This window comes from Oxyura jamaicensis, chromosome 4 (genome assembly GCF_011077185.1).
Source record: "Oxyura jamaicensis isolate SHBP4307 breed ruddy duck chromosome 4, BPBGC_Ojam_1.0, whole genome shotgun sequence".
Taxonomy (NCBI): domain Eukaryota; kingdom Metazoa; phylum Chordata; class Aves; order Anseriformes; family Anatidae; genus Oxyura; species Oxyura jamaicensis.
This window is the reverse complement of record NC_048896.1, coordinates 86,756,512-86,777,916: the sequence shown is the minus strand read 5'-3', so window position 1 is coordinate 86,777,916 and position 21,405 is coordinate 86,756,512. Positions and strand designations below refer to the sequence as shown.

Genomic DNA, 21,405 nt, shown 5'->3' with positions numbered 1-21,405 from the left:
GTAGGTGCCTTTGTAGCAGTGGGGGAGGGAGCAAATTTCTCTTACATTTAAAAAGTATTATGACTTTTAGGAGTTGTTAGGATAAACTCTTAGGAATTTTACACCCTGTTTACAGAAAATTAAGCCATTTTAAGATCTGCTTAGAGAAGCATATTTAAAAAACTTGCCTTCTGTTTTGTTATAGGTGCTCTTATCAGCCATGAAAAACTCTTACTGCAGATCAATACTGAACGAGAAATAGGAGATATGGATTATAAACTGGGACAGGTCTGTTAAAACTTTAACTTTGAGCTTGACTTTTGTTACATTTTCTTTTAATTTGTGAAAATCCATTCAAGAAGTATTGCTTAACATCAAATCTAAATTGAGGACTCTGATATTCAGAGTAGATTATAATCATGATTCCTCTCAGCCCATTAATCTGCCTCTCGGAGAACTTTTGCTTTTGTGTGTGAGGTCTCCTCATGAGCTACCTATTGAGTTGTTCTACACCTCAGTCCTACATGTTAAAGAGCCCTTGTAGTACTAGATTTAACTTCAACTATTGGATTTTACTTTGCTATTGCAGATATGCAATTGTCCTTCGGAAAGGAAAAAATACTGGGTGTAAAATAAGCAGTGTTGCTTTAATTTTAAATAAATCCACTGCAGGGCTTTTCTTAAACTTTATAAAGAAAAATTTTAACTAAGTGTCTGTCTTCTTTATAGAGAGACTGAGTCACAGTACTTAACATCTTTTCTGATTTCAGAAGGAAGGTTAAATTGCAATTGGATACGAATTGCAGTCATGACAGTTCTTTCTGAATTATTTTCTTGCTTGATATGATTTTTACACTTTGCTCTAGATTTTGGATCTAGTATGTTGACTTTGGGTAATGCATGCATGTTGTTAGCATCTGGCTCCATCCCATGAGCACACAGTACTTTTAGCATCACCTGCATCGTCGTACAATGCATGTGGTGCTGAGTTAGTTCGACTAAAATGTTGATGAAGGTTTAAGAAAATAATTAAGTCATATGCAATTCATGTAAATGTTTGAAGCTCTGTGTTCATTGCCTGTAATATAAATGAAAAATGCATTGGACTTCTAGGATTTTTAAAATCTGATTATGAAGGTGTTGAATGACAGACTTCTTTTCTGTTTGTTTTTTCTTCATGTTTCAAGGTCTCTATACACTCCATATGGTTAGGAAATAATATCACTCCATTGAGAGAAGAAGAGTGGGGTGAGGATGAAGAAGATGAGAATGACATACCTGCTCCTTCTTCACCACCAACCTCTCCTATTAACACCAGGTGTCTTATTTGTCTCTCCTTTGACTTACCAGTCAACTTTTCTCTCTTCGTTCGGAGTTCAATAAAGTGGCTTTATAAATTGGATGCTGGTTGAAAATAAATGAGATAAAAAGTATAAATAGTAAAAATTATCTCAAACGAAGCATTTTGGTAGGACTTAAGAATAGCCATTTTAACTCTTGCTTATTGTGCTTTGCAGGAAGCATCGGGCTGGTGTAGATATACATTCTTGTTCTCAGTTCTTGCTTGAGCTATATAGTCAATGGATTCTGCCATCAAACCCTAGCAAGAGAACACCAGTCATTTTGATTAGTGAAGTGGTGCGCTCAGTAAGTCTAAAATGTTGTTCTGAATCATAATTGAGTATATGTAACCAAATGTTCAGAGTGAAGAAGTGCTTGTGAAGTATCTTTTAATATGGAAAAAACACCTTTTTTTTTTCTCTTGGCAGTGGTATTGTATGCGTAGTGCAGAAATATAACTTGCAGAGCTATAACGTAACATTTAAACTATATAAACATCTGGATTGTGTATTCTATTACTACATTACAAATACTTTATTGTCACATGATAGTCCTTTAAATGACTGTTTGCAAAAAGTAGATTTCAGGATTTTGCTTATCCTGTTTTCCTAAGAAAATGAAGACAAAAGCAATCAATGTATTAAAGGACTAAATTGACTATTGAAGTATACAAGCAAGACTAAAGAATGTGTGTTGATAAGCATTATGAGCTAATAACAACTAAAAGACTTAGATTAAACTATCATTGTGAGAGAGTATGTGCTGTGTGTTTTGGAGTATTTTAATATATTGTAAATAGCAACGCTCATTTGTTTTCCAGAATCAATAATGGATTTGGTTTTGTAAACCTTTTGGAAAAAAAAAGATAAAACACTAGGAGAGGGATAGATGGTGGAATTCTGCACAAGCTAGCAATTGTTATTCCAGACGTTTGAGTTGATGTTTGTGTTGAATAGGTCATTTGAAGAATATTTGCTGACAACTGTAAGAGAGTCAATTTTTGCTAGCTGCTAATGGGCTTTTTTGTATTTGATTTTAATCTGTTTATAGCTTCTGGCAGTATCAGACTTATTTACAGAAAGGAATCAGTTTGAGATGATGTACACGACATTGACAGAATTGCGAAAGGTGCATCCATCAGAAGATGAGATCCTTGTACAGTATTTGATACCAGCCACTTGTAAAGCAGCTGCTGTTCTTGGAATGGTAAGAAATTTTCATGGAAATGTATTGCAAAATCAAGAGTGTCTAGGGATTGGAGAATGCCTGTAGAACATCCTAAGTTACTAGTCCTTCACTTCTGCTGCAGAATCTGACAGTTACGTTGTCTTTTTTCCCTTGTAAGAGGCTTGGGACAGTGCATATAATGAATACTTAACTTGATAGTCATGTATTTCTCCTCTTTCCCTCACTCTTGTTTTCCCTCTATTGTGTCACTTCATTTAGGGAAAGGACATGAATGCAGGTTAGCGTTACTCTTCTTAAACACGTAGATCAGAGAGGAGTAGTATCTTCCAATGGACATCTCAGAGTGGGACTATTTATGAAAAAAAAAAGGTTCTTGAGGAGCTAAAATTTCTATAAACTTTGAGACTAACATAGAACTGTATGGATAATAATGATAAGAGGTTTCAAAAGACTTTGTGGTAGGACGTGCAGTAGCTTTTGCAGCAGCACCTGTACAAGTGAAGGCTTTGCAAAGTGATGCTGAACTTACCAAAACAGTTCTAGAGATCAGCTTGTTCTGACTAAGCTGTAATTACCCACTCAGTGAGCTAGTAGCACTTGCTCATAAGCAAACATCTGAATATCTTGCTTAGTGGGAGAAAAATGAAAGGGGGTTTGAGTCCACCAAGAGTTGCTTGTTGTCCTGTGGTCAGTCATGCTGAAAATCTGCTTAAAAAGAGCAACTCTAGAGAAAAAGAGCAGGTGGAGAGCACATACTGTAAAACTGGTCTGTGTCGTAGTTATTTCACGAGTACAAGAATAAGGTAAAACAAATAATGTCTCCTAAATACTTAGAACTTTTCTTACACTGGAAGAAAAATAAGATTTTGCTTTTCAAATCGAAAATAGTTTAGAATAGTTTTTGCATGTTCTAGTAGGTTTATTATACTTTGTTAACGAGGGATGAAGTATCTGATGCCAGCTTAATGTTTGAAGATTAAAGATGGGAGTGATAGATAGAAAGATGTGCAGATCTGAGTGCCAGTGGTTTTGGAGAACAAATAAATGGAGCGCTGTACTATTAGTTGAGTGGATGGCAGAGTATTCTTTTGTACACAGGCTGTAGGCATCTACCAGCCAGTTCAATACAGAATCATCCTTTGTCATGTAGTTGAAAAGACAGAAAATCTCAACTGTCCAAGTCGTATACGTAAATGATCCCTAGTAACGTATAGTTTACAGTGCTTATCTTGGCTTTGGTTTTAAATTATGGGATAGCTTGTTTTAGCTGTAAAAAGTTAACCTTGATCACCTTGTGGCATCAGTTTACTCGTAAATCTGCAAGTCATCTCTTATCAGATATATTAATCTTGTGTGATTGATTCAAAGCACTGTTTTAAGCTAGCCTCTGTTTTATGACAGTCTTGCATAAATTACTAGCAAAGATTAGCGATCTAATTTTTTAGCAGTTTTTTCCCAAGTATTTCCAAGTGACAGGACTCACTGGTATTGACTTACAATGAGCAATTTTTTGTGTGTTTTAGGATAAAGCTGTGGCTGAACCAGTTAGTCGACTGCTGGAATCTACCCTAAGAAGTACCCACATGCCAAGTCGAATTGGAGCTCTGCATGGAATTCTTTATATCCTTGAGTGTGACTTGCTTGATGAGACAGCGAAGCAGCTCATTCCAATTATCAGCGATTATTTGCTCTCCAATTTGAGAGGAGTAGCACAGTAAGATTTTTTTCCCTTCCCACCATCTCCTTCACTTAAAACAAACAAAACCACCAGTTTTATATTAAGTGAAAGAATACATGTAGAAACATACTGGCTTATTTTAGCCTGACGCTTAAAAACTAACAAAAAATAAAAACTTTATTAAGATTTTTAGGGTTGCCTTGTTGGAACTTGAAATACTAGCTTCTCCTGCAGTGTTACTGTTTCTACTTCTAACTAGAACTGTTGAATGCTCTTGTGAACAAAAAGACTTGCTGTTGTCAGTACATTTTAAATCAGCTTGTTGCATAAAACAACTTAAGTTTTGTCAGTTTCATTGAAAACTTACAAATGAATTGGAGCCAATTTTATGTTTGATTTACAAAAGTAAAAAGATATTTGAGAGTAGAAAAACAGTTAGAAAGCTGATTTTTTTTTTTTTTTGGTAAATTGTGTTCCCTAAACCTTACCTTATTCTTCTGTTAAAAGGCGTGCTCTTTGAATGAGACCTGGAAGATCAGTAATGAGCTGTGCTTTTTTTCCAGACAAGTCAAGCAATGTTGGCTTGTAACTATATAGCTGAAAAAAATGGGGGAGTGTTAGGCCAGCTTTCCATGAAAACCAGTGCTCCCATAGCATGTGGCAATTTTGTGCAAATCACTTGGTGGTAATTTGTGTAATTTAAAAATTGCATAAATTTCACATGGAAAAAATACCTGGTGTTTCTAAGGCTTCTTTGTATTGTCTCTGTTCATGACCTAGACAACTTTGATGTAAGTGACAAGTTGTTTTTGCTTATTTACAGTTGCGTGAACATCCATAACCAACAGCACATCCTAGTAATGTGTGCAGCTGCGTTCTATTTGATAGAGAATTACCCACTTGATGTAGGTCCTGAATTCTCAGCAGGAATTATACAGGTATGTTGTAATGCCCCCAGTCAAAGGTGATCAGGTAACCTGGGATCACCTCATGGAGATGTTTAACTCTTGACTTTATTTCTTGTGATAAAGGTTTTAGTTTTTTCAGGCTTTCTTAATACAGCGGTCTTTGATGCAATTCCTCACGTACTAGCTATGATGTTATGCTGCTAGAAGATGATCTAAATACATCTCAGAAACAACTAGATGACTTTTTTCTTTATTTCAGATGTGTGGAGTCATGGTGTCTGGAAGTGACGAATCAACACCATCCATTATTTATCATTGTGTCCTGAGAGGATTGGAACGACTCCTCCTTTCAGAGCAACTTTCTAGGCTGGATAGTGAATCTCTCGTTAAACTGAGTGTTGACAGAGTGAATGTGCAGAGCCCCCACAGAGCAATGGCAGCACTTGGGTTAATGCTGACTTGCATGTACACAGGTATTTACTTATTTTTATACCTTTGATGTGCTGAGAGCTGTTAGCTTACTAACAGTGCTATTTTTTCATTTTTTTTTTTTTGCTACTAAGGATTAAAAGGTCTTATTTTGGCATTCACGTTTTGTAACAAATTATTTTGGTTTAGGAAAGGAAAAAATCAGCCCCAGTCGCTCCACAGATGCAAATCCTGCAGCCCCTGACAGTGAATCCGTGATTGTTGCTATGGAACGCGTATCTGTCCTTTTTGATAGGTGAGAGGGCAAAACATGATAAAATGTGTCATGGGACACCAGTGGGGAAATGATTGTTTGGCACTGTCTCATCACTTCTATGATTGACGGTTCTAATATTTAATTAATGATATTTCTCTACTTACCATAGCTTAAAATTGATGCTTTTAGTACACACAGTAACACTGATGGAATTCCTGAATGCAGCACAAATGTACAGGAATGTAAATGGAAAACAGACGTGTTCTAACTGATACTCTGTTGCACAAACCATAATACTTTATAAATGTATTTCCAGCTCCCTTCAGGTCAAACTCTTGAGTGCTTTTCAGGATGTCTTCTGCATAATCAAGGATATAAATCCAATTTACGGGAAATAATCTTTGAAATCAGCCTTTAGAGTTTAAAACCTCTTTTCCCCTTCCCCCCTCAAGTGTTGCTCTTTCCAAGGCTGTTAAGTAATTGCAGTGGAAGGGTATAGTAAAATTTCTGTATTCACATGGAACTCATTTAATGGAAGTATTTCAAACCCCCCTGTTCTGATCTGACAGTCTCAAGCTGTGTTAAGTGAGCATAGCTTGTTAGATTTTGCATAGTAGTTTGTGGGACAGTTTTACATTTTTTTTTTTAAGTGTTCACTGTTTTTTTCCATAACACTGGATGAGTTATCACTGCTTTCAATGATAATAGAGCTAGAACAGTGCTTGAGTGCTTGTGAAAATACCACTCCTAAGAGTTAGCAAAACAAAAGTGAATACTAGAAGCAGAAAATATGATTATTCCCTACAACAGTTACTAACTTGATCTTGACACATCAACAGATGCAGCCCTTTATTAGGAAGATTTCCCAATTAGTGTTCATTAAATAAAATTGTCCTTAAAGCGAAGTAGCTTTCCTCCTCTGTACAGTGCAACTTGCTTTTCCTCTGTGATATATTGGTCATCGTGGTGTTGAATGAAAGAGATGCAAAGATGTTATGAACGGAAAGCAAGGTTCTGCTTATGAATAGTCTTTTCTCTGATAACTAGGATTAGTGATCTCCCTGTCACTTTTTGTTCTTGTTCAGCCTTTTCAGTTTTCTTGTTGTGAAATTGTGTCTCTAAAGCTACTAGAGAGGTTCAAAAGTATTGTGCTGCTTGAGAGGGGGAAAAACAAAGAAGGGTGGCTGGATGAGTGAATGACTTCTAATTATTTCTAATAGCTTTGGTAGCCTTCTTTGGCTAGGTTTTTAGTGTAAGATTAGGTGATGTCCTGAATTATTGCAATTAAATTGAAAAATAACAAGATATTTACTGGAATTAAATCATAAAATGTTGTTTATTGCTTTTAGGATCAGGAAGGGATTTCCTTTTGAAGCTAGAGTAGTGGCCCGGATCCTTCCACAGTTCCTTGATGACTTTTTCCCCCCGCAAGATGTAATGAATAAAGTTATTGGAGAATTTTTATCCAATCAGCAGCCTTACCCACAATTTATGGCAACGGTAGTTTATAAGGTAAAGTTTTTCTTTTTTTTTTTCCTTAAATGTTTCAGAGGCCTTTTAAATAAGTGTCAGCCCTTCAATAGTGGAATATAAGGGGCAAATATAATTTTTGTTAGATCTAATAAACTGTTCAGCAGTGACTGAGGTGTGCTACTATGAGCTTTGTGTTCTGGGGGAAATGGAGGGCTAGAATCACCTTCATAAAGAAAAATAAAGAGAAAATTAATAGTAGGGATTCTGCTGCTCAGGTTCTTCAGATCTCAGTGAGCCATCCGAAGTCATCTGGGTTTACAAACTCAGCCAGGCTTCTGTGGACTTGTGCTTCTGAGCATTCTGCTCTTCAGAATCTACTTACTGGACTCATGCATCACTTACAAGTGCATGTGCACACCACATTCGATGTGTTAAAATTAGAGATCTTTGCAAAATCACTTTGTCTGTGTATTGCGTTCGTTAATTTTTTAGATTCAGAGTTGTCTCCAGCCATCCAGTTTGTGAATCTCAGAGCTTAGTAGCTGAGGAAAACCTTTACAAGAGAAAGTGAACTCTTTCCTGTGTCTGTCTGCCATGTCTTTATTCCTGTGTGAAATATTCTTTGCAGGTATTCCAGACACTACATACCACTGGACAGTCCTCAATGGTCCGTGACTGGGTGATGCTGTCTCTCTCTAATTTCACACAAAGAACACCAGTGGCAATGGCCATGTGGAGTCTTTCCTGTTTTTTTGTCAGTGCTTCCACCAGTCAATGGATTTCAGCGATGTATCCTAAACAGACTGAATGTGTGCCACTTTGCGGTAAATGTAGTGATTTTGTAAAGCACATCAGTACCTTGGAGGGAAGTAAAAGTACATATTTAATACACCAAAAAAAGGCTTGTTGTAGCTGGTAGTGATAAATATTACTTTGTGCTTTTGACGCCTGAGGTTTCAGGAAAAAAAAAGAACTTCCAATTAGATGATAAGAATGCAGTTACTTATAACTACTATGTGAAGTTCTCTTCCTTGTGACAATGCAAGGTGATTGGGAAGTTCCATACTTTAAGAGACTTTGAAAAAGCTTCACTGGATATCTTTGGATATCTTTAAAAGCTTTGTCCTGTATCCTTTCTACAAGATAAAATATTGAGAGAGAAAAATAATGACCAGGCAAAAGAGTAGCCATGTGTCATCATTTGAAATTTCCTAATGGCTCCTCATCTCAGCAGCGCTCTTTGGTTACAGGCAGTTCATACTGCAGTTCTGACTGCACTGTTTCCTCCGTTGGATAAAGAAGTAAGACTTCTGCTAGGTTAAAAGGAGTTTGAGAATAAGAAATTCTGTGAAGCTAATGAAGAAATAGGATTTCGGTAGTAGCAGTTTGATTACTACATGACAATACTTTGCACAACATTCTTGGTGAACTCAAAAAGACACCATTTTATTGGAGAACAGTATTTAAGCTAGTAGACCATGACCAATTTCTGTCATTATGACCTTAACTTGTATCTCAGTCTTCCACATATTATCAGCAGAATGGGAAAACTGGAGCAAGTGGATGTTAACATCTTCTGTCTGGTGGCCATAGACTTCTACCGACATCAGATAGATGAAGAATTAGATCGGAGGGCCTTTCAGTCAGTGTTTGAGGTGGTAGCATCACCAGGAACGCCGTATCATCGCCTACTAACTTGTTTGCAAAATGTCCACAAGGTCACAGCATGTTGAACGTCCTGATGCATATTGGAATTGCATGACTAGTGTTGGAATCTGATACGAATTATGGGGAATGCAAGATCGAGGAAGTGTCTGGGGTTGCATTTGTGATAAATATGGCCAGTTTTTACTTGCAGAATGCATGGAGAAGTGCTCTGCAGCATTGGAAATCACCTGAAAAGCGTAGTGTACTTTTTGTTGTTGTTGACATCAAGCACCTGTGGGCGGGAAGATTTAAGGGATGTTTGGGACTAACCTGAGACAGATTTACTAACTGTAAAATATGAACAAGTACTATGTGCAAAGTAACTGATAGTACTCTTCCTAATGTTCAGCTGAAGTCACTGTGTTGCAGCTGGTAAGAAACTGACAGAAACACTCTATTATTGCAAGCTGCAGTCATTAGAAAACTTCATAGTTTTACGTACATGTAATATATACTGTTGTGTAGTACAGAATAGCAGTTGTTTCCCAATGTCTCTCCCAAACAAGGAAAAGAGAAAATGACTTTCATGAGTTACACCTCCAGCATGTAATTCCTCTCTGGACTTTCTTATACCCTGTGGTGTATGTGTTGGTGGTATCGGAGATATAGTGCACATACGTAACCACACTTTTCTTTTTTCTTCTCAGGATTTAAAATTTTGAGTACGGTATATCAGTAAAAGAAATTTTAACTTAAATATTTCTATTTCTATATCATGTACAGTATGTAAAATTGTAAGATGTGTGATGCATGAGCTGTGCTGTAATTGAGATGAACAGAAGCCACGCTACTGAATGTTTTGACATCTGTATTGTCCTCATTTTTTTCCTTGTGCTCAAATTTATGTTCCGTTTGAAAATCCATCTTAATGTACAGATTACATCTTGTTTTGCATCTCATTTTTTTCTTAAAGTGCTTTAAAACTGGAATATGTTGATTTAATTTGTCTTGAGAGACTGTACTGAGGAGGCGTTCTTGTGGTCCACTTGTAGCTTCTTTTTAATTCCTTTATTTTCAGATGTAATGGTGAAAGAGAGGACTAGTTATTTTGGATCAGCCTTTTGTATACTTAAGAAACTGCTCTTATCTGCTGCACAGCATTTTAAGAGACAACGGTGCAAGCTCCCCAGTAGTCAATAACCATTTGACATTTCCTAAATGAGACCATGGAGTCATCTCGATTCAAACCATTCTTACTTTAAACAAATCTATGCTAGCAGTTGAGAATCAGAAGGCTGCTGTGGTCTACTTTGGGACTGGCTAAGGTGTTAGATTACACAACCTCTTTTATTACCTGTTGTATACACAATGCTTTAGACACACAGTACAAATATCCATGAATTTTACAACACTCCAGGGCCAGATTTACCTTTTGCTTACCACACAGGGAACCCCATTCATTCGTAAGCATTACATGGGGAAAATCTAGCATAGCCTTTGTCTTTAGTTGTATTTGCTTTAATTCTTGACTTACAGAAAAGTGATAGCTGGGTTCTCAGTCATGTCCTATATTTAACCTCTCTTCATTTTATTACCACACCTTTTGGTGACACTTGGAAAAACAAGATAGTGTTGTCAGGAGGAGCATGTACTTGTATGTATTTCTGTATATAATGTATATGTTGGAATTATACACATGTGACAACATTTAATGTATACAGATGTGTATATTTGTATTTATTAAACCCATGTATTTAAACTAATTCCAATTTAGACCAAAAATTGTTGCTTCTGCCCATTAATTGATTTAAAAGGAATTGTCCGCTGGTGTCACTTCCTCTTAGGTAGACAAACTGATTACATGGGCAGTAGAAACAACTGTAGACATTGCTGTATTTAGCTCTCTACAAATCTTAATATCTGGAGCAATTATTTCTGCCCTTAGTTGGGTTACTCTTCTTTCTTGGGCCACAGCACTGTGGTGATTTTTAAAAGAAACTGAACACGAGTTCAGAAAAAGGTTTAATAAATAGATACTGTTTGAAAGTTTTGAGTTACATTGCAAATTATCATAATTCTGATAAGAGACTGATTCAAGGCAGTGAGATATAATGCCCTGTGCTTTCATGAAGGGTAGTATAGATCACTCTTCCCTTTTGTAACCACCAATAATCGTTTTGTACTGTAAACCCCCACACCAGTCAGTTTTTGTATGATATATAGTTTAAGTGAAGATATTTTTGTAAGCTATTTTCCAAAATTTAAAATAGATTTTAATATATTTTTTAAGCATCAGGTTAGTCATATCCTCACCAACAGTATACGTTGTGTTACAAACTGTTAAATTCTTCATAATTTTAAGCTCCTCATGATTAACACAGACTAGTTGGTTACTTTACCTTGGCATAACAGGAGCTAGTCCCTGTATGAAACGTTCCAAACCAACCCATTTGGGACTTGCCATAGAATCTTTCCAGCCACTGAAAGGAGTGCATTGAGCATCTGATGTGACAAAGCCCCTTTTCCTCAAATGGCCTTTAAGCAAATACTTAGTTTACCCAGTTCTAGGTGAGCTTTAGAGCCGATGCAGTCAGTTCTAACCTCACAAGGATTCACTGCTAGTAGTAACTCCCTTCGTTTTAACCTCTCTTGGAGATTTGTCGTAGTATACCTCCTGAACCGTGTTTCCAAAGTGTCTAAAGAACAGCACCTCCTCTTAGAAATTCCCAGTGACCTGTAGGGAATGTAACTTAAGGGTCTTCCTAGTGTGGAAACGCACACCTGTAGTGCTTCAAACCTAGCATTTCGCCTGCGGCACGCTTTTCTGTCTACTTCCTCTAGTTGCTTTCCCCACACTCCTTTTTATTGGAGTGAAATCCTACTTAAAATCACTCCTGCCTGCTTCTAGTGAGGAGAGACGATAGATCTGTGATGGGGACTGCAGCAGCAGAACAAAACAGCAGAACAAGGGCCACTAAGAAATACTGGTGTTGGGTTTAAAGAGGGAAAACAAAAGCAAGCACTTGTCCCTTGAGATTGACTTAAGGTGGAACTTTATTTCACAGACTGCTTTTAACTTGCTGTAGACAGCAAGCTACTTCTGAAAACTGGGCTGTTCAGTATTTCATTTGTTTGGCATTTGCTGTGCTGGCTAACCAAAGCAAAGAATTCCTTCAGTGTGCTCTGCACTGAAACCGACTTCTTTACACCCATACAAGATTAGACGTACAGTGTAAACGGGAGCATACTTGAGAAAAAGACTCAGTGAAAAGACAGATGAATGTTTAAAACGTCATTTACAACAGAGTTGTCAAAGAATCTACTCAATCCATCGTGTGTCTCTCCTTTAAGAGCTTTGTATACTAGCCCACTTTCTACAAGCTCTTGGGCCAGCTACTCCCTGTTCCATTAAAGTTTGGTTTTATTCGGCATGCCCCATCCCTTGCACTGACTGCAAGAGGAGCTGGAAGCTACAAACCATTATAAATCAGTTCTTACTGGGGGATTTGAAGTAGTCTCTTTACTACTTACGCTCTTTGCCAGTTGAAACTGAATGTGCGTTTATTTATATCTCTTGAGTATACCCTCAGATGTCATTTCTTCCCTAAAGCATGTAGTAAACGAGTGGGTTACTTTTGCTTTGGTAGGAATGGCTTCTCAGTACCAGGAAGTTGCTTGTTGCCTAAAAGACATCAGCTATCTTTAAGCACTGAGTAGTACATGTACAAATACTGATCAAACGAAGTGGGGAACGAGTAGAACCCTTTGGGTTGAAAGTAATTTGTTGACACTTAGTAGTTTTGCCTTAAGAGCATTCTGTCTTGCCATTCCCCTTTTTAAATGGCTGTTAACTTTATATAGCAGATAAGGAGGTTGTGTCAGAAACACTGCAAAGACAGTTCTCCAAGAGCAGCAGACCTCTTTTTTTTGTCTTACAATTTTGTGGAGCTGTCAGAGCTAAGCATTTATACTTCCTAAAATAAAAGAACATTTTAGGGTATGATGAGCAATAAATATAGCAATAAGCAGTCTAATTAAATTTGGTCATTCAGGATCTTACCCAGTGGTTGAAAGGGATGGGGTGGGAGTAAAAAGGGGACTGGTTCAAGTATGTCCATTGCATAAAGCAGAATTTTTCATGTACAATCCCAACTAAATTTTGCACTAATGATAGAAATCAACTATGTGACAATGATAGGTGCTTTGCTCTTTTATTTTTAAAACAACTTTGGTTGAAAGGATGCAATTGGTGAGAGTTATAAAGGAGCAAAGTACTTTTGTAGTTTTTAGATAGCTTCCTTATTTTAAAGTAAAAATAAAAGCTACTGTAAGAACTAGAGTAAGCAATGTAGCAAAATTATGGGGAAGTTCAATATGCTAATCTTACCTAACGCTGAGATTTCAGGTGAACTCTTTGTGCATGCTACCTTGAAGTATCCATTGAAAATCTTGAGAATCCCACAGTCATACCCAGGAGAGCTTCTACAGTATGTCAAGTTTAGCTGTGTTCACGTTAACTGGGTATAAATGCTGCAGAGCATTCGTGACGCATGCGCTGCTTTTTGTCATGTGCATTTTGTGTGAGCTTATCATTCACATCAGTCTGTGCGTGCATACCATCGAGTTGGATCAACCTGACGAAGGACAAGGTAAAGGCATGTGATGCGCAGCACCCTGTGGTGTTGTCTTATTTAGCTTGAGGGCAATGAGAAGCAAAAGCTTGGAGCCCCGACCCAAAAAGCAATTGTACTCAAAGTAAAAAGAAAGCATATAATTTTAGATGTATGTTTAAGTTTAAAAAAAATGCTGAAAATACTGCAATTTGAAACTAAAAGAGAAAATAAAATATAACTATTGCTGTAAGACACTTTTCTCTCTTTATTTTAAATGAAAAAAAAAAAAAAAAAAAAAGCTTGACGTATTCCCACTGTGTATCTTTTCCACTGTATCTCTCCTTTTCAGCAGCTATCAAATATGGAGCATTTTAAAAATATGCAGGAATACTTGAACTATCTGCAGCTGTAGGTATGCTTCACAATCACCGAGCTGTTTGCAGTACACAGAAGGGTATCGCAGTCGAGCTTCTAATTGTATCTGATAGTCGTGCTTGCCAAAACTTCTCTAAGACTCGGAGATCGTAAAATGCAAAATTCAAGTGTACAGCTGTATTTCTGAATGAGCATTTTTTTTATCTGCAGCAGTCCTATGGGGGAGGTAATGTTACACAGGGGAAGGAAGGGTTTAACTTGCCTAAGCTTGGTTTCCCAGCTGGTAGGCTTTCTCTTGGGTTTGCATCTTAGAGGCAATTTCTGGGTGGTCCTGCTGCGGCACGCTGGAGGATCCCTCGCAGTACTCGGCTCTGCAGAGACATCTTGTTTTGATTAACTTCGCAGCACTTGGCTGTTCTTTGGAAATGCTGGAATAAGCTTTAAAGTAGTAGCTTAATGTACTGAGCACGTGCTGGTTTATTCTTAGTCAAAATACTCTTAAATGTTTTTCCCTTGTCAATGTTGGTACCTGGTAGCAAACAATCGGATGCTCTTGGCACCTCTTAGTTTAGCTGTGCAGTCAAGAAAAAAAACTGGACAGTGATAAGTAGTGTTTTTTTTCTTTTTTTTTTTCTTTTTTTTTTTTGTCTTAATATTTTTTCTTCACTCAGCGAACAGGGTAATTTTTGAAAAGACTAACCAAAGATGAATTACCATATGCAGGAAGATGAACCGTTGCACTTCTTGGAAGCGTAGAACTCTTTCATTTATTATAACTTCCCAACTTTCCCCACCACCTCTCCCACCCAATCTATCTCCAGGTTTGTCTCTTTTTAGTCGGTGCGGCTATAGGAGTATTGCAGCCGTCGCTTTGGAATTGGCTTGGCTCCGCCCCAGTAATAAGCCCAAAAGCTTTGATTGCATGTAGAGTTATACCATAATTATACCATGACTTTTGCATAACTGTTTGAAGAGATGAAAAGATTTGTAACTTCTAGGATTGTTAAAGTGTTGGGAGTGAAACATGAATAAGTTTATACAGCGTATGGAATATCTTCTTAGCCAAACCTCTTGTTCTCCTGCTGTACCCATAATGCTGCCTTAATTCTGTTTCTGTTCTTTCCCATGGCATATACATCCAAGTTACAGCAGCATAATCCTCACCCCAGGTGCTGTTTTCAGATCCTTCAAATTGCAAATGTCATGGGTAGATTTCGATCGGGTGCAACCTGATGGTTTCACCTCATTATTTACATTCTGGAGTTCTTTCAGCCAGGCTGCGGCGTTTGGGCTCCAAGCAAAACGCGTCCCTGAGGGCTGGGTTTGACTATGCCACAGAAGCCTCCCTACAGAGTTGTGCCAGGTTTAGTTAAAACTTCTGAATAGTGTGTTTTTGCTAACCTAGCTCATCTTGCATTATGTGCCCTGTAAAACTTCTAATTCAGCTCAACGTTTCCCTAATTTGATGCGTCCCTAAAAGAGGATCTCTTCTCCCTCTGTCTTCTCCTTGAGGAAGGGGAGCCAACTGGGCTTTCATCACTATCTTGCTTTCAACCGGCTCTAAAATTGAAGTAAGTCCCTCGTCATCCAATGGAAACGCAAGTGGAAAGCTTGCGAACAGTTCTTTTCTTGATATGTCTTGTTAATGTTGACATTTCAAATACCACCTTTGGCACTTGTGTTAACATCTATGAAAATAACACAATTCATCTCTAAACTTTTGTTTCAGGCAAGTTTGGACAGATAGGCTTTTAACTGCACTTTGTTCATACTCTGAAGATTTTTCTTTGCCTTCATAACTGCTTCAAACTAACAATTTTCAGTTTTAACTGAAAGTTGTTCCTGGAGAACTGGGAGGTATTTTTTAAGCACTTTCGAGGCATCTGATCCTTACGGCTCTTGGCAACGTGCTCAGGGTCAGCCCTTCTCCTCCCCCCATCTTTCCTCTGCCTTGACCCCTGGAATAAATATTTCACCAGGCTAATCCTGTAAAATAAAAATGTTGTCATCAATAGAGTGGTACATGACCGAATAACAAAAGATAAGAAGGAGTGATCCGATGTACCCAGAGGTTATGAAGGAATTGTGGGGCCTGAAGAAGCAAGTCTCTGGAAGGGGGTGAAAAAATCTGCAGCTTTTCAATGCTTACTTTGTTAACCTAAGAAGATATCCAGATGTTTCTTAATCAGTACACAAATCAAATGTTTTCATGAGTGACGCTTCTATCTATATTTTTGCTTCTTTACTGCTTTTTTAGCTCTCTAATCTCACTAAAGCAGTGTGCTTATGTACTGCAGTTACTTAAATGTGAGCTTGTGGATGATGCCGGTTTCCGTTGCAGCCTGATCTGGTAACGTAAGAAGTGTGAGAAACGTGAGCTGGCAGCTGGGAAACCTGCAGGCAGCACGAGCAGCGAAAGTGAAAGGAAGCTGCTGCTGCTTCCGAAAACATTGTGTGGGCCCGAGTTACGTTATCAGCGGTATGGCAGAAGCTTAGGTTGTGCTGACAGGTTGTTTTTCCAATTCTACCGTCGGCCTACTGGGGGGTTTGAGGGCACCCCTTCATGGGAAAAGTACAGCACACTTGAAGTGATTTGAGTTGATTTCTCTTAGATGACTGGTTTAAGCAAAGCTAAGTTTCTTAGATCAGAAAAATCCGAACTGTGCGTTGTACCTTTGAAATGAATTACGGTGGTGATGGTGGAATGCTGCACGAAGTCACGCTGAGCTATCGGGTTGCACTTGAAAAGATTGCTAGGCCATATGTACGGCTGAAAATACCAGGAACTCAATTTGTTGCAGTGAGATTTACGGTGTTTAAGGTTCTTTTGCATTTTTGCTGATGGGCTGAATACCATCAAAGTAGTTATTAATTATTAACTTTTTGGTGAGGTCTGGCTCCCCTTTGTATACACCGCTTCTGTTCTCGGTTTGACTACATTAACTCTAGATGAAACGTAAATGCTAGTCCTGAATTAATGATGGTTAACTGTTCTCTGTAGCTTTATTTCATGAAAAAAATATCAGAATAGGAGAGCAAATTTGATTATTACTTCGTGTGTAGTCTGTCATGCTATAGAGACTATAAAATCTCACAGAGACAGAATCATTTTGGAAGCCATAAACATATTTTGCCATAAACAACTTTACCCCTAAATGGGATATTTTGAAGAGAGTTTCAAAGCTTGTCATGAAAGGTGGGCATTCATTCAAATGAGAATGATCGAAGAGTGGACGTTTTTAGCAAGACTGAAAAAGAGGTGTTGAGGGTCGTTTTTTTTGTACTTTTTAGAGAAAAGCATCAATATATATTTAAGGACAAAATAATCTAAAACCAATCCCTACCCACAAGTAATTAACTGGCCCATTGCTGTCTGTTGGATATCATTACTTCTCCTGCATTCAGCTTTCATGGGGGTAGAAATGTGGATAGATGTGCTTTCATGTGAATAGATGAGTGGTCCTCGAGCCCAAGCAGCTGTGGGACACCCAAGGACAGGGAGGCACTGGTGGCACTTCCAGGGGCATGGCAGGACAGAGCCAGGCTGACAGCTCCTAGGCTGCTGAGAGCCCTCAAGGTGAAGAGGGGTCAGGAAATGGCTCTGTGCCATCCAGCTGCAAGCTTCAAGCCTGGGACTAAGGGCTGGTAGGGAGAGGTGAGTCACGGAGTGCTTTAGCAGCTTTATTATAAGGCATGTGCTGGGCCCTGTTTGTTCTGCTTCTTAGTATCTTCTTATTCTTCATCTTCTCTGGCTGTGTATTCTGCCTGAAGATGTTTCCTGAGCATTTTTTCCATTTTGCTCCCAGCTTTCACATTTGGTTTTCTCTGGCTGATGGGTATTTACAGAGCAGCAAGGAAAGGAAAAGCGTTTTTAAATCAGTGAGCTGTGACGGCAATGCGAAGGAAGGTTGCAGAACCTGAAACTGCTTCTGAATAGTGTTTTTTACACTTATAATTAGACTTTAACTTCTGTTCCTTTATATTGTATTATAAAAGGGATAAATAGTTTATTTGTGCTTTGAACTACAGTTTTCCCTGTAAATTACTACTCCAGAGTCAGCCAGAACCATCTTTCTCATTTCTGTACCTCTGCCTTTCATCTAACTAAGTTAAGCAAGTGTGTTTTTTTCCCTCCTGACAACCATGAAAGTAAGTTTCTGGTTTTTCTTTCTTTTTTTTTTTTTTTTTTTTTTTTTTTTTTCTCCTAGTTATGGAGTGCTTTTTGGGAAAGGGATGGTTCCTTAGTTCTGTGGTTTCATTTGGTCTTGGCCAGTCCTTGAGCTTTTTATCTCTCAGCCCCATGTAGATACAGTTGTCCAAGGGCTGAACACAGCCCTGAGAGCTGTTTTCTCCATGCAGTGCTCTCTTTTTCGCTCTTCCCTCCATAGCATGCACTCTTAACAGCTCCGTTCATCTCCTTTATCTCCTTTTTTTTACACTGCCTACCTGACAGAGGAGGAGGGGTGCAGCCTCTGGCTGGTGTCCACATTGGTGACAACCCCTGAACTTCAGCTGAGGTGAGAGGAAACCTAGAACAGAGGATTTTCAGGAACCTCCCACAATTGCTACAGCATCCCAATGACATTGGCCAGTTCCCTCAGCACCCATGAATACATCCCATCAGGTCCTATGAACTTGTGCACATTCAATTGGTTTACATGTTCCCCAGCCTGACCCTCTTCTACTGAGGGTAGTAACCCTTCATTGCTTTGGACCTTCCCATGACTGGGATCAGGATTCCTGAAATAATTTTTTACCAGTGATGACTGTGGTGAAGAAGGCAGAGAATGCCACAGCCTTTTCCATGTCCTTTGTAACCAGGTGCTCATCCTACACAGCACTGAACCCACATCTTCTCGTCTTTCGCTGCTATACTCCTAGAAACCCTTCTTCATGTCCTTCATGTCCCTTAAAAGGTTCAACTCCAGGTGGACTTTGGCTGTCCTAAGCTCATCCTTATGTGCTTTGACACAATGGCCACAATGGAGCATCTAAATCCATGTCTGTGAATCCAAAGGGAATGTCGTGTGGTCTGGGGAACTATGTTGAAAGCAAACAAAAGGAGATGGTTTTTCACTTAACAGGTAGTAAGGCTGCAAAATTCTTCACCAAAATTGTGGATGTTGGGTTGAGGGCTTAAATGGCTTCAAAAGGAGACTAGACAAGATCAAAGAGTATGGTATTGAAGGTCATTAAGTACACAGAAAGCACATCTGTCTTGGGAAGTTCCTGGGTGGTGAACAGCTGAAGGCTGAGAGATTACTTTGGGAATTCTCCTCTGCTTGTTCTGTTCCTACACGTCTCCACGTGACTGCTTCAGCCTCTGCTAGAGCCATGGCACTGAGCACAACACAGCAACATCTGTGTCCTTTATGTTTGATGGAGATGGGAAGTTTGGATAATCCAGAAAGCCCCTTCCAATTCTTTGCTCCTTTTTATTTCAAAATTGAAATCTTACTTCCGTTGAGGTTTTGGTTTCTGATTTGTGTATTTTCACCTCCATAGTGAGTGCATCTTGTCCAGAGGTAGAGGCAGCCCTACAGGGGTGATAGAGAGCCTCAGGCCCCTTCATGATGAAGGTTGCCCATACACATCACTCAAGTCAACTGAAATTTGGCCAGTTCAGCTCCACCAACTGGGACAGAGGGTGGGAAAATGGCACATCAATCAGCAAACAGCTGTGCCTCCTAAAAGATGCGAAATTTTTTTTTTTCTTCCTAATCTAGCTCATTTATTTGAGAAACATAAATGCCAAACTGCTGTGAGAGGCTTCTCTCTAGGAGGGAATATTTGGTGGTATAGCTAGATCCGTAAACTCTTATAACGGACAAACAACAACACAAGGCTACAGCATTACGGGGAATTTAAAGAATGGTTTTTGAAGAGAATATCCTGGTGTAAAACTTTTTTTTTTTTTTTCCGATCTTTTATGTGTATAAAGGGAAATATATATATATATGTGTATATTTAATGCGTACATCTAGATTTGTGCCTAGGTTGAAAATTCTGCTGTTTGTCCTAAGAACAGAAGTTTTCTGTGCCACCTTAAGTATTCACTCGTATGCTGACCTAATGCCCCTGGACAATATGATGAGCATGAGCATCATGAGCACTCTATCTCCCTGTCTTGTAAGAACTTTGGGTCTCTGGGATGTCTCCAGACACCAACCGCAATGCAAGTCAGGGTATGTCAAAATAAAATAATAATAATAAAAAAGTAAAGATTTTATCACAAGCCTTCAAATGTGTTTTATTAGAACAATTTTGCAGCCATCCCTTCTCCACCCAATGTGGCACTAGGTCCTACCTGAGCTTCGGTTCTCCCTTGCCTCCACACCGGCGCCTGCTAGTGCTCGCGCAGCCGCTGCCTTCAGACGTGGGGAGGGAGCTGCTGCTGCTGGGGGACTCCTCCTGGCAGACAAAAACCTCGATTCGCAGCTAGGCTCTGAAGTGATCTCTTCCCCTCGCAAAGGCTTTTGTAGCTTTTTCACTTGACTTTGAGCACTCCTTTCCTCTCCCGATGCTTAGCTTTGACTTTCTTCTCCTTATCTGTCACTGGAGAGTAATTGTTGCTTTCATGAGGACCTTGCTTTAACCTTGAGCAGCGGTTCCTGTGGCACCTGATGTGCATTATGTACTATATATACTGATGAAAGAGCGAGGTACAGTCCTAATGTCTTCCTTGAAGTTTTCTTTTTCTAATCTGTTTCAAGGACTCCTTTCAGATGGGACCTGAAAGCTCTCCCAATTATTATAAAACTCCTTGTGATTTTTTTTTTACTTGAAATGTAGACTTATATTTAGAATAGCAGGGCAAAAAAGCAATCACAGTCTTAACGGGCTGAAGCAGCAATACCCAAGCTGTTATCAGCTGCTGTTATCTGCCCGTTGGTTTGGGTTTAAATGCCAAATGGGTGTTTCTTTATTAGGTGCTTACAGAGCCTTTGATTGTGATGGATGCCCACATATGTTCTGCACTGTTTTTGTTTGCTTTCCCAGTATGGGATATCTTGCAGGAGAAAGGCAGAAGTGTTTATGAGAACACTGATGGGGAGGGCTGCAACTGGACTGCATGCTGGAGCGGGAGGGCTCTCATTTAGGGGCTTGGCTAAGGAGTGGAGCGTGTTCAGTCAGAGGAATAAAACTGCAGGGCTGCTCCTCAGCTGATGCCTTTTTGTGCTTGTGCCAGTGGCAGGGATGAGCTGGCTGCAGCAGGTAGATGCCGTCAGAAATTAAGAATGGCTTTGTGAGCAGAGGGGATGGCGAGGGCTCCTGGGCTCTCTGCCTTGGCTGGACGTATGTGGAAAGAAACGGGTGCAGAAGCTGGGCTTTATTCAGCTTACAAGAGGAAAGGTACAACACTGCCAAACGTGAATAAAAAGGAAAAGCAAAATAAGGGTAGATGGGTATTACATTAAGGGTAATGAGCAATATGCTTTCCCTAGCAGGATTAGGACAGGAACAGGAGCAGACTTGCCAAGCTAAGGTAAAGTGCTATTTTTGAAAAATGAAGGAAAA

The 21,405-nt window shown here is 39.0% G+C and overlaps 1 protein-coding gene across 2 annotated transcripts in view; it reads left to right on the top strand.

The window, feature by feature from the left end:
• The window catches only part of HTT (huntingtin), an 86,307-nt gene extending 72,548 nt beyond the window's left edge, over positions 1-13,759 (top strand). For both annotated transcript variants that reach the window (XM_035324931.1, XM_035324930.1), the window contains 11 exons: positions 185-267; positions 1,167-1,297; positions 1,497-1,626; positions 2,371-2,526; positions 4,032-4,222; positions 5,010-5,124; positions 5,354-5,567; positions 5,713-5,818; positions 7,129-7,291; positions 7,881-8,041; positions 8,772-13,759. In XM_035324931.1, coding sequence (XP_035180822.1) covers positions 185-267; positions 1,167-1,297; positions 1,497-1,626; positions 2,371-2,526; positions 4,032-4,222; positions 5,010-5,124; positions 5,354-5,567; positions 5,713-5,818; positions 7,129-7,291; positions 7,881-8,041; positions 8,772-8,985 — 1,664 coding nt within the window. In that variant the 3' untranslated portion in view covers positions 8,986-13,759. The remainder of the gene's footprint in view (positions 1-184; positions 268-1,166; positions 1,298-1,496; positions 1,627-2,370; positions 2,527-4,031; positions 4,223-5,009; positions 5,125-5,353; positions 5,568-5,712; positions 5,819-7,128; positions 7,292-7,880; positions 8,042-8,771) is intronic.
• Positions 13,760-21,405: the final 7,646 nt, after the last annotated feature.